Here is a 12,621-nt window from a genome sequence, read left to right as displayed (position 1 = left end):
GAGCGGGCTTGGCCTCTGAGCCGTGGAAGGTGGGTAGCGAGGCCCTGCCCATAATCCAACGATCAACAGGGACAAACCCACCTCGCGACGAAAGGCCCTCTGCTCTGCGACAGGCTCCTTCCAAAGACAGCATCTCCGCAACGGCCTCCCCTCAGGCACCACAGATCTGTTGTGGGAAAGGAGCCAAGCTCCTCCAGCAATGCCCACAAGCACCACCTGAGGCGCACCTCGGCGGCCCTGTCACACCTGCGCTCTCATCTGTCAGCCGGTCCCTGAGACTTCCAGGCACGGGGGCCTGCACGGCTGGTGCTGGGTGTTCAGAGCCCTCTCCGGCGACCAGCCTGGCACCCACGAAGCACTGTCCCTGCGCTGACTCCAGGCCGGGAGGTGGCTCGGAGCCCCTGGGGGCTTGTGGGGAGCCACACCGTCTCCAGGCCCACGTGTAACCCTACCTCTGCCTAAGAGAAGCTATAATCCTGCACAGTCCTCTGACTCTCACGTGGGTGTTGAAATTCAGCTTAATGTCAACCTATCCAGGACTGCTTTTCTTCCGCTGCTACAGTGAAGAGCCCCCAGGGTGTCGTGGAGTTAGCAGGTGACCTCACAGCCCATCCACGCAGGCTGAGGAACAAGCAAGGCCAAATTTAGCCAAGCCCTGCAGAGATTCAATGCCCACTGTCTCAGGACCAGACACGGCCAGCCCTCCTCACTGTTCTGTTTCCCCAAATCTCTGCTGGCTGGGAACACATCCCAGCAGGCCGTCTGGTCCTAACCCCGCAGGATGCATCGCCCGGTCAGCAGAAATAACCCTAACTCACTCTCACTCTGATTATGCCAGCATTTTCTGGAATCTCCACCAATGATCAGAGTTGATATTCCTGTAATCCTTTTAAATAAACATGTTTCCACACGTTTTAGCTTATTTGCTCTTGACAACAATCTCATCAAGTAGAGCAGCAGGGAGCCTTTCTTCCATTTTATGATCTTAATAGATGGGGAAACTGAGGCTCAGAGAGATGAATGACCGAAGACAGCAAGGATAACAGGCTGCATCTTCTCTTCAAGATCTGTGCTTGTCCCCTTTAGACCCAGCTCTGCTCTCCGAGGCTGTGGTCACCTCAGAAGATGAGCACATTCTGGGGCGCAGGGCGATTCACTGTGGTTCAGGAAAATGGACTCTGTTCTAAAACATTTCCTCGGTGTCTGACAGCACACACAGTACCGGCACGGCTGCTGACGTGTACACCACATCACGTGCTGGGAGGCGTGTGCCCACAACCTAACAGGGGCGGGCAGGCCACTGCTGTCCAGTGTGGTCTGTATCACTTTCTTTGTCCTCACGCACTCTCTTCCCTGGTCTCCTACGGGAACAATCAAATGGAGGCTAATTTTACATTTAGGGCCTGTCCTTACTTCTCTTGACTTTAGTCTAGGATGGTGGTGGTCAACCAGGTGATCTTTTCCTCTGGGGTCACCTGGCAATGTCACAGCCTGGGAAGGGGGGTGTCCTGAGATCCAGTGGGAAGAGGCCAGGGATACTGCAAACAGCCAACAACACACAACAAAGAACTATCCGTCCAAACGTCAATAGTGCTGAGCCCGAGAGCCCTGCCTGGAAATCACAGGAGACTATCTCCCACCTCTCACTGATCAGGCCAACCGGCACACCAGATGTTGGACCGCGGCCCAATGGACAAAGTCATTAGGACAGAGCAGTGATGCTGCCACCAGAGTGAGGCATCCTGAACCTTAGAGGGCAGCGCGTGGAGGGCCTGTCGGGAAGGGCCGTGTGGGGCACACAATCCCTGTGCCGGGCAGACATGCCCCGCCCTTCACTGTCCTTCAGTACAGAGGAGTCTCTCTCTCACGGAGATGCTGTCTGTCCCACCGTCCCCCGTCCACCCGCCCAGCCCTCCGGCGTGGGGCCTGGGGACAGAGGCCAGGTGCTAGAGGCTGACAGGTACGTCAGGAAGGCCTGCTCACTAAATCCAGGGAGAAAAGCAGACGTGGAAACACGATGAGGAAAAACACTGCTTCTTTCTCCGTGTCCCCAACTCTCTTCTTTTTCCATTTTCCAAAAACATCCTCTACGAGCTCGCAGGGCCCGTCATGACACACCTGCCCGAGGCTGGGCCTGGACATGCTCAGGCCTCCCGAGCTGCTTCTGTGCCCAACCCAAGTTGATCCAACACGGCAGAACCCAAAATGCTCACTGCAATGACATGCACGCTTAGCCTGGATTTAAGGGTCATTTTACGTGAGTGGAGTCTGGAGTGGCCCAACCTCCGACAGGTAAGAATGTCCGTGTTTAACTCCTGTCATGGGTGATTCTGCTCAAAGTGTCAGGACAGAAAGAGGCAGACCCTCATCTCTCCCTCTCCTCTGCCAACCCCACCCAGGGCCAGGCCAGGCAACTACTGTGAATGGCAGCTGTAAAGCATCAGTAGTAAGAGAAGGAAACCGTCAGCTCCACCACCCCCGGGGCCTCTTAGAGAAGTGTGATAAAACGCGAGCGTAGAGGAGAAATAAGCAACAGGCGTACAAGTCAGAAGTAGCTAGACTGTTGCCCGAGAGCAGCACTGAACATCATCCCGGAGCACAAGCCCGGCTCCTCCAGACTGACAGGGAGGTTCCGTGTGGAGGGACATCTTAATAGCGTGACTTTAGGCTTGGTATCGTTTGAACCGATCAAAGAGTGCTGATACAGAGAAAATGAAAAGCAGTCGATTCAACATCATTATTCTCCTCCTCCGTCTCTTCTGATCTCCCCCTTCACATACCAGTGATGAAACCCTTTGCTCTGGAATCTACCCTCTTTGCAAAGGCACATTCCCAGCCCTGGGGTTGCCGCTAAAAATCTGGGGACACGTATTTCCTGGAAATAACCAAATGCACATTCACAGATGACACGGGCGTTCGTGCATGTTTTTAGAAAGTCATCTTGGTGGAGCCGACACGCAGCTCTCTTCCCGCTGCCCCGTGCGGAGAAGCTGAGGCTGGAGGACACGGGAGTGGAGGGGGCGGCACTGTGCACGTCCTGTACCGACTCCACCCGGCTCTGCCTGGGTCAGTCACGGGGCCTCGATCCAGTCTGCAAAATGCTACCTTCCTCACAGCCTACGGTGTGATTAGATGAGGGATGCGTATACAGAAGGCGTCTGGACAGTGCCTGGCACACAGTAAGTGCTGCACACTAGCTGTACCCCATTACGCGTCTTCCTGAATTGTACGCGTCTTCCTGAATTGTTCTCTATGAGTTCGTGTGACATCAGCCCAAGGGCAGATTCACCAGTATAAACACTCGGGGGAGACTGACAGCAGTGAGCACACTTCAAGTTTCACTCTCTTTTTTTATCTGAGGGAGACTCCAACAGAAGCGGGGGCTCTCCCGGTTGTAAACACGATGGCCCCTCGGCGTGGTATTTGCAGTCGCCTGGAGCACGGCTGTTGGCTCTCAGCAGCCCCCGAGGGCAGCAAGACTCTGGCCCTTCCCGCACGCAGGCAGCTGGCCAAGCTCCGTCACCCCAGGGCCCAGAGCCTCCACTGGGGCTGCCTTCCCAGCACCCGGATCCCTGTGTTCCTGGGCCTCCAGCAATGCTGATGCCCCACTGAAGGCAGGCAGGGAACTGGTTTAGAGTAATTCACAGGAGACAGAACCTAGGGCAGAGCCTTCTCTTCTAGAGGAAGAACGTACTGACCCAGATAAGTCTGCTGGTGGCAAATGGTGGGAGGGAAATTTTACAGCTGGTCTTCTCCAGCCTGGTCTTTCTAGATTCTGACTCAGTTCTAGAAAACAGGGGAACAAGAATAAACAGGCTACTATAACCATATTGTAACAACATCAGCTGTTCTCCGTCGGCACCAGGTTGAGCTCAGGCGCCTTACAGACTCTCCGCCCTCAGGTCCCTAGTCACACTTCTCTTTGGGTCTGGTCTCTGAGCAGCCAGCCGCAAGGCACCAGGAGGATGACAGTCTCAGGAAGTCACCTCCACTGATGCCCGGCTTTATTACCCTGGAAGAACACGAGAACTGAACGAAAGAATGTTTATTTAGGCCTCTGCACTGAAACAGCCCCGATTTCGTTGTGTGTTTGAGGCCCAGGTCCTTCCGGAGCCCCGACCCCCGCCTGGCAGCACAGGTCTGCAGGGGCCCCCAGTAGGGCCGAGCTTTCTTGGGGAGTCAGCTGTGATGGAGGCCCAGTCACACCGGGACCCGGGGCGCAGGAACCGCAGAGAAGCAAGCAGGTGCCTGGATTGCAGGGCCCGAGCTCTTCCGGTAACCGGGGCCCCTTAACACAAAATAACCACCAAAGACCTACAATTCCAGGCAAGGACACTATGAAACAACAGCGACACAGTGGAAATAACCCTGACATTTTACCAAAGTACAGAATAGGAACTCATACCAGGGACAGTTTCATACGACTAATGCAGAGTCACAGCAAGCTGGTGAGTACAGATATAGAGGTAAAGAACACGTAAGAGGCAAAAGAAATTCTGACTCAACTTTAAGGATTTTTCTAGCAATCACTAGCATGGCCCCAGGAGTCTGTTCTTAGTAGGCAGAGCTAGGGCCCCGGACCCCCTTCTGCCGGAAGGTATCCCCAAACTGCCCTTTATGCCAACGCCCCTCTGTGAGTGATGGGGGGCAGTCTAACCTCACCTGTGGACACCATCAAGGGCGAGGTCAGGTTTGCCTGGCTCGGGTGTAGGGGCGACTCAACCTCTCACCCACTGCCCTTCTTGGAGCAAAGCCTCGCTGACCCCAGAGCAGCTGTGGAGCGAGAGGCGTTACCCCAGCGCGCACACCTCCTCCCCGCAGGCCCTCAGGACGGATCTACTCAACGGCACTTGCTGGATGCTTGGCTGGACTGAGGTGCCAGGTAAGGTCCGGTTTTGGAGTCTTGGTGAGGTTGTAGAGCTCTGTGAAAGGGCCTGGCGTTTGGGGAGGAGTCTTCCTGAAGCTGTCTGCTGGCTATCACACCCCAGCAAGGCCCGAGCGGGGGCTTGTCTTCAGTGGGTCCCTCAGGGGACAGGACGGGAACAGAGGGCAGCCCATTCTCACTGCTTCCTGCGCCCCGTCGCACGCAGGAGCCCTCCTGGGCAGTGTCCCAGTGAGGGAAGGGCCAGGGAACCGATGAGAAAAAAAGAGAATGGGCTTCAAGTTTCAGAAAGAAACTCGACCCAAAGGGAGCTCTCCAGGGTCTTCAGCCCGACTCCTTTTTCTCCCAGCCTTCTGCAGGGCCCAGGACAGACCAGACTGACTGATTTCAGAGAAGGGGGAGGGTGGCAAGCAGGCCGGGAGAGGCAGGTGCTCTCCATGCCGGGACCAACTCCCAACCCAGTGATGGTGCTGTGGCCGCGCAGGGACCCAAGGGGGCCGCCGGATGGAGGGGAGGCCAGGAGGCCGCCTCACACCAGGCCGCCATCACCTAGAGCACGGTGGGCGCAGACTGGCGCTGAGCACCCCCCTCCGATGTGCCCTCTCCTGGCCCCATTCAGCACCCAAACGGCTGTGCCCCTGTGGTCGGCGGGCCAGCCGGCACCAGAGGCCCCGCTGCCAAGGTCACAGTGTGTGTGTGAGAAGGGGGCTCAGCTCTCCAGGCTCGAGCAGCCAAGCAGAACTGGACCCCCTGCCTGTGTGTCCAGGTCACAGAAACAGACAGAGCTGGGAGGACAGAGCTGGGAGGACAGAGCAAGGACCATCCCTGACGCCAGGCAAAAGCCTCAAGGCAGCGAAGAGGCGCCCAAGCGCTCCGGTCCCCACGGTACCAGCTAGTCGGAAAGAGGAGGGCACGGCCTGGGCTCAGGCAGAGGCAGGCTCCACGGAGAGCTTTCTCCTTCACCTGCTCCCGCCTCAGGGCCCTCATGCCGGATGATGGAATGGGGGACACAGGTGGCATCTTCCTCCAAGCAAGGAAGCAAAATGTCTTCCACCATGCCCCCCTCAAACAGGGGCCCTTCCACTAATGGGAACCTGTATTTTAGGTATAAACACCCTGTTTCCCCATTTTAATACACCTACGTTCTCTCCCGAGCGAGCCCAGGAGTGAGAATCCTGAGGTACCGTGGTTTCACGCCCACTCCTGAGACCTGCTTGAGCGACCCCTCCCCACCCTCCAATCAGGAAAAAGGGGAGGAAAAGAAATACTCAGAAACCTGAAGATTGTTTGGAATTTATTCTCTTAAATAAGAACGGTAACACTTGTTAAAAAAAATTAAAAGCACAACACCTTAGTTTCACAATAACGGAAAAACAAAGTTACACAATTAAATAAAAACAACTCACAAAGAAACACACCAAAACGCACAACAGCACAGGTTAGAGACGAAGGCAAAGGCGAGGCTTCACGGCAGGAAGGCCGGAGACGGACAGGTGCACCGTCCCTGGCACAGCTCTGGCCTCTGTACCACTCCTGGAGACCCGCCTGCTGCCTGCCCCCGCCCTCTACCCCAAGCTTAACAGATCAGGAAAAGTGGGTGCAGAACCCCTTAACTCACTGGCCAGGCCTTGAAGGCCATGCTGAGGCCCCTTTCAGGAGAGACTAAGGATTCCACTGTCCTACAGACACACTGAACACCAAGAGACAGCAGGGAGCTGTGCTAACAGACCCGCGCCTGGAAGTGAAGCGGTCCCGTGGGGTTCCTGAGCGAGAGCCCTGCTCCCCTGCTTTGTCTAAGTCAGCGTTCTGGGGTGGGGAGTGTGCACTGCTCATGTCCGGGGGCACTTGCCCCCACGGTCCCCACCTCCCCGGGAACACTAAGCCAGGTCAGTGGCATGGTCCCCGGTGTAAGCCAGAGCCCAGGGACAAGAAGCTTGGGGAAGCTTCACTAGTATTGTTATCACCACTTAGGGCACAACATATAAACGTGTACTTGTAGATATGAAACTAAGCCAGCGCAAACACATGTGCGTATATATATGTGTTCACACATCACCGTCTACTTGGACTCTTGGGGTGGGGTTGGAGAGTGAAGCTGGATTCGGAATTCTCTTTGCTTTTCTAAATAGGTTTTCCAGAAATGCCTATAAGGGAAGAGGGCTTGGGAAGCAGTGGGAAGATCCTCCTGACGGCAGGAACCCAGGATTGTACCGCGCGTGGCTATTCTAGCTGGTGTGGGAAATGCCTGCGTTTCCTAATGGCTCATTCAGCATCCAGACTATGGAACCCAAGGGTGACCGTGCAGGTGTGTCTGGGGACGCGGCATGCGGCAGCCACAGCGAGGCAGCCTTTTATGTTAAGATCATCTTTCCGTAAGACGACAGACAATGAAGCCTTTCTCCCATCCCATGTCTGTCACCTGTACTGGAAGCAAAGCTCTTCTGTTCCCTGTGATACCCCATGCCTGTACGCTTCAGTTCTGGTTACCCACTATGTGAGGTGCAAAGGGGATTCCTCTGGATGAAAAAAGGATCTAAAAACCTTCAACTGAGGGTCTTGTATTCAAGGGCACAACATCCCACTGGGGGTTTTCTTTCTCTGCCTGTTGTTATCCAAATGTTTCCTAAAGTCAGGGCAGGTACTATGAGGCCAGGGTAAGAAAATCTGTGCCAGGTCCACTGACCTGCAGCACTAAGTATAAGAAGCTTGGAAACAAAGCACTTACTGATTTTGAGAACAGCAAAGAGAGTTTCTACATTAAAAGCACATTACAAACAAAGATGCTAAATCAGGCAGCAGCTGCGGGCCAGGGGGCCAGAGACAGATGACGCCGGACCAGGTTCTAACTCGGCGGGTTGTGTTTGCTTTTTTGGCAACAGCAGTCGTTTTGGTGTAAGAGAAGAACATAAGGGAAGAGAGGGAAATGCCACAAGCTAAAGGGGGGCACAGAGCCGTGCCAGCCACAGTCACGTCTCCTCCAGACGACCTCCTGGGGGACGTGGATCTGGGGCGTGAACCGTGCTCCACGTATTACTCACTCTGCTCAGAGTGCAGCCCAGGGGACGTGCCCAGAACCAGCCTGACCACAGCCGTCCACAACACACTTCCTGAAGCCCCGAAACACCTGAGTTTTTCTGAAGCTTTTCAAAAGGAAGTTCTAGTTAACCAATCAAAGCTTTGGTTTGGGATTTAAAGAAGGGAATCCTTATTAAAGGAGAAAAAGAAACCAATTTCCTGCCAGCTAGAACATACACCCACGACCCTGCTCCTGTTCTACGAAGGGGAAGTGCTGGTGCTCCACGGCATGTCCACTTGGAACCGCGCTCTCAGAAAGCTCGGGCCTCCAGAGGCAGGGACTCACTGGACCCCAGCGGCCCCGGGTGCTGGCCTTGCCACTGCCCACAGGGCACCTCCAACTGGGCTTCACATCCTGAACCCCTCACGCTGTGACAGGCGCATCACCTTCAGAATCAAGAAGGTCCTCAGGACTTTGATTCTGTCACCACAACCCCAGCTCTCATCTTCTCTCCCTGCTTCACAGAGTGGTCCTCTTCTCTATGGAACACTTAATTCTCCACAACTGCTAAAAACCCGAAGCCCACTATGCTTTCAAAGCAGGCAGGCAGAGACGGCAAACTGAACTGGACAGAGTGCACGACCTTGGCTCAGGAACGGCCTGACCTCCACTGGCTTCGCTCTTCAGATGCCCACAAAGAGAGCCGAACATTTTAGTTGTTTGCTGAGCACCCAGGTGGTTCCCACCTGCTCAAAGGCACACGCCTTGTCTCTACCAGCTCCCCTGTTGCAAGGGCCATCAGCACTTCTTGAAAAAGACAGATTATAAAGGGGCTCAAGGGGTACCAAGTCATTTGTAGCTTAAACATGGCTATAAAATATTGGTCCAATCTGCAGGGCACTTAAAAACTTGCCTAGATTTTATCAGGACACACATAGCAGCAGAAGCTGAGTTCACCTAAACTCCAGTCACTGCACCCAGGGGCACTGCCCAGCGTCTGGGACACCCTCCTGCCCCAGATCAACACCACGGGGCCTGCGTTAGTTCCGGAGCACGGGCGAAGGAGCAACTCTGCTAACCTCCCATTTGAAGGCTCAGTGGATAACTTTTCTCTTCTCCCATTTTGGAAATTCCACTACCAACTCCCTCTCCATAGTTTCTGGCCTTAGCTGATAATCTTTAGTTTTCAATATGGTGATTTCTGTGAGTTTGTAAACGGCTGCTTGAGACCTATTTGCTCTGAAGGGAAGAAACTTGTGACAGGTGAAAACAGGGCCCTGACGACTTCCTCTCCGACTGGCTACAGTGACCGTGGGCTATGACGTGTCGGGGCTGCGCAGGGCATCAGGACCACCCACATCTGTGGAACTGTGGACACATGTCACAGGCTGGTTTGGCAGGGAGTAGGGAGAGGTGATTTTAAGGAAAAACCACAATTCTTCACAAGAAGTCTGGTGCCCATGAGCCCTTCCTTCTCCTGACCTTCGAGACCAGAACAAATGTGTTTTTAGATGTGGGGTGGTGGCACTCACCTCCTGACACAGGAAGAGGTTAGTGAAAGTGGGACCAATCAGGGCCTGATCCTCGTTAGGAGTTCAAATGCCCCAAAATGACCAGGACAGGGCATGTCCCTCAGGGGTTACAGGTGAGGTGGGACAGCAGTGGCAGCTCACCTAGACACCTGAGCAGGGAAGAGGATGGAGGATGTCCAGTTCAGGTGGACACACCTTCAGACCTTGGGGCCTTTTCACAATTCCACGCTCTATCCAAGGAGCCCACAGCGAGGGACTACAGGAAGGCCCCACTGCCCTGGGTCATCACTTGGGTCAGTGCTAAAAGCAGCCTGTTTTGAGCTCCTGTTCCCTAGACAGGGCCTGGGCCAACCCCCCAAGGTATCTGATGGATGTGGGCAGGTCCCAGGACTCCAGCAATAAAAATTTGAGATTCTGAATAGACAGTTCCGAAGCCTGGGTGACGCCGCTCACCAGACGGCACCCCTACTGGCTCATGGTCGGCCAGTGAAACTCCCCTCTGATTTGTACCAGCACCTCCGACAGGCCATAGAGAAAGGGGACTCCGAATGCAAGCAGCTGGCACATGAAAAAGGAGTCCAGAGGGTTTTGGGCCACCTGATGCCCAATTGAAGAAATGTTGCTTTGGAGGTGCTGGCTCATTCCCTTGGCCTTGTCACAGAGGCCGAGAGAGTGACGCGCCACCCAGCCAAACAAGGAAGTGAGGCTACCTGGAGTTCTCTCGGCAGGGCTGGCACTGGTGCTGGGCTGTCCGTTGGTGTCTGCAGCAGGGCTGTCCTGCAGGGGTCCCCTGGCCTCCTAGGAAAGTCCACAAGAAGAGGAAGAGTGACTGAGTGAAGCACCCACATCTCAGGAGAAAATGACGCCTGGCTGCTGGTCTGCTGCCCTCACCAGGAAACCCAGAGGTGCACCAGGGCACACTTCACGCGGGAGTCGCAGGCACCTCACGTCCCTTCCCCCACAGGCTCTCTGCAGTCCGCAGAGGCCCTCCTGGGAGCATCAGTCAACTGCACGCCCACAGGGCAACACCACAGAGCGGAGAGAACACAGCTCACTTGGAAAGACAGATGCGGGAGCTGATCACACTCACTTTTTTTTTTTTTTTGTAAAAAGAAGGTTCTTAGATAAGTAATTCCCAGAATATAGAAAGTTCAAGGAATTGGCTGCAGAGCATTTATTTCTAGCCAAGTCCTTTTCCGGTGTCCTCCTCTCAGGAAGGGAGAGATTTTCAAAGGCAAAAGGCTTTTTTTACACAGTAAGCAGAAGACAAGGTCTGACATGGTCTTCCAAATCCAACTCAGGTGGTGCTGGAACATCACCTTACTGAAACCCAACATTAGATTTGGCTTGAAAAGATGCTCCCTCCCCATATCGGACTGTGACCATCTCTCAGGCCCTCCCACTCACAGGAAAGGCAATGCAGTGGCCATTCAGGACCTGCTGGCCACACCCTGACCTGTCACCACACTGAAACAGCACCTGCTGCCCCCCCGCCCCCTGCGGCCGATCAACATTACCTTTCCAGACAGAGGGGCCACTGCTGGTCTCTTCCTCTGTACAGGCCCGGACAGCCGGTAACAGTAGTGTGGTTTGCAGTAGAATTTACCTGCAGGCAGCAAGGGGCAGGGGAAGAGGGTGAGCAAGTCTCTGAGATTCCCAGCTTGACCCCTGGTCTTGGCACGGTCGTCCGCTTGCCCCGGCACCGGCCTTCCCCAGGCCCAGGCTTCTTGTCCAGGGAGGCCAGGCCCTCCTCTCCCCTGTGCCCGGATGTGTGGAGGCCACGGAGCCATCACCCAATCAGGGCTTGGAGCAAAGACCGAAGCCTGCACGGCAGGGCCCGCAAACAAAGTGGCAGTGTGTGCAGAACAAAGATGTGGTCACATGAAGGGCCAGAGGAGCATTTCTGGGGAAACCAAGAATGAACACAAGCGGTGGTGGCCTGAAGGCTGCCGGGGGTGGGGCGGCACCGAACATGAGCCCGCTGGGGCCCTCCTGCCGCCCTTCTGCAAGCACCCGCGAGCCAGCGCCACCCACAGTGGGTCAGGACCAGCATTAAAAACAACGCAAAACAAACCAAAAATCCTACAGTGCACTGTGACTAAAACAAAACAGAATAAAGCCTAATAAAAAGCATCAGCATGCACTGTGGCATCCTCAGAGTCAAGGATTATCTCTTACAGCTCAGCTGTGCCCACCTGGGTTTTCTGGGTCCTAGCGTAACATGTATGTCCTATTGTGGACATGATCAAAAGTTTGAAAACCACCAACCTTGGCTTTTCCCACGAGGCTGGTAGTGGGATTCAGTCACTGAGGGTTGTTTTTTCCCGACTCTTTCTTTCCCCCCACTTACAGCCAAGGCTTTCGAAAATTAAAGGACAGACCCTATTACAGAAACTGTTGAAACAGGAGTAATTCCACTCATCCTTCTCATCTGGAGAGAGTGGCTCCTTTGACAAATGAACTTTGCTATTCCCAAAGTTAAAGTAAGAGGACCTAACCAGAAATACAATAGATCAATGAACCTGATTTTTTTTTTGAAAAGATAAACAAAAGTAACAAACCTTTATGAGACTAATTCAGAAAAACAGAGAGAAGACTCAAATAAATAAAATCAGAAATGAACAAAGACATTACAACTGATACCACAGAAACACAGAGGATCGTAAGAAACTGCAAAAACAATTATATGCCAAAAAGCTGGATAATCTAGTAGAAATGAATAAATTCCTAGAAACATACAAACCTATTAAATCTGAGTCTCATGAAGAAACAGAAAATCTGAACAGACCAATATTGAGTAAGGAGACTGAATCAGTAAATAAAACCCTCGCAAAACAGAAAAGCCCAGGACCAGATGGTTTCACTGGTGAACTCTACCAAACATTTAAAGAAGAATTAACAATACTTCTCAAACGCTTCCAAATAACTGAACGGGAGGGAACACTCCCAAACTCATTTTATGAGACCATCATTACCAAAGCCAGATAAGGACAGTACAAGAAAAGAAAATTACAGACCAATAACCCTGATGAATACAGATGTAAAAATTCTCAACAAAATATTAGCAAACCAAATTCAACAGCACATTAAAAGGATCATAGGGCTTCCCCGGTGGCGCAGTGGTTGAGAGTCCGCCTGCCGATGCAGGGGACACGGGTTCGTGCCCCAGTCCGGGAAGATCCCACATGCCG

General features: G+C 53.7%; 1 protein-coding gene across 17 annotated transcripts in view; it reads right to left on the bottom strand.

The window, feature by feature from the left end:
* MICAL3 (microtubule associated monooxygenase, calponin and LIM domain containing 3) overlaps positions 1–12,621 on the bottom strand; it is a 175,138-nt gene that overhangs the window by 48,961 nt on the left and 113,556 nt on the right. For all 17 annotated transcript variants that reach the window (XR_003791078.1, XR_003791079.1, XR_003791080.1 and 14 more), the window contains 2 exons: positions 10,948–11,036; positions 10,141–10,228 (listed from right to left, as the gene is read on the bottom strand). Coding sequence is in view for 14 of the 17 variants with exons in the window: in XM_029205072.1 (XP_029060905.1) it covers positions 10,141–10,228; positions 10,948–11,036 (177 nt within the window). In the remaining 3 variants the exon portion in view is untranslated. The remainder of the gene's footprint in view (positions 1–10,140; positions 10,229–10,947; positions 11,037–12,621) is intronic.

Source organism: Monodon monoceros, unplaced genomic scaffold (genome assembly GCF_005190385.1).
Source record: "Monodon monoceros isolate NGI ecotype Baffin Bay Population unplaced genomic scaffold, NGI_Narwhal_1 Super_Scaffold_6, whole genome shotgun sequence".
NCBI classification, from domain to species: Eukaryota; Metazoa; Chordata; class Mammalia; order Artiodactyla; family Monodontidae; genus Monodon; species Monodon monoceros.
Note: the sequence above shows the minus strand (reverse complement) of the source record. Positions and strands in the feature narration are given on the sequence as shown.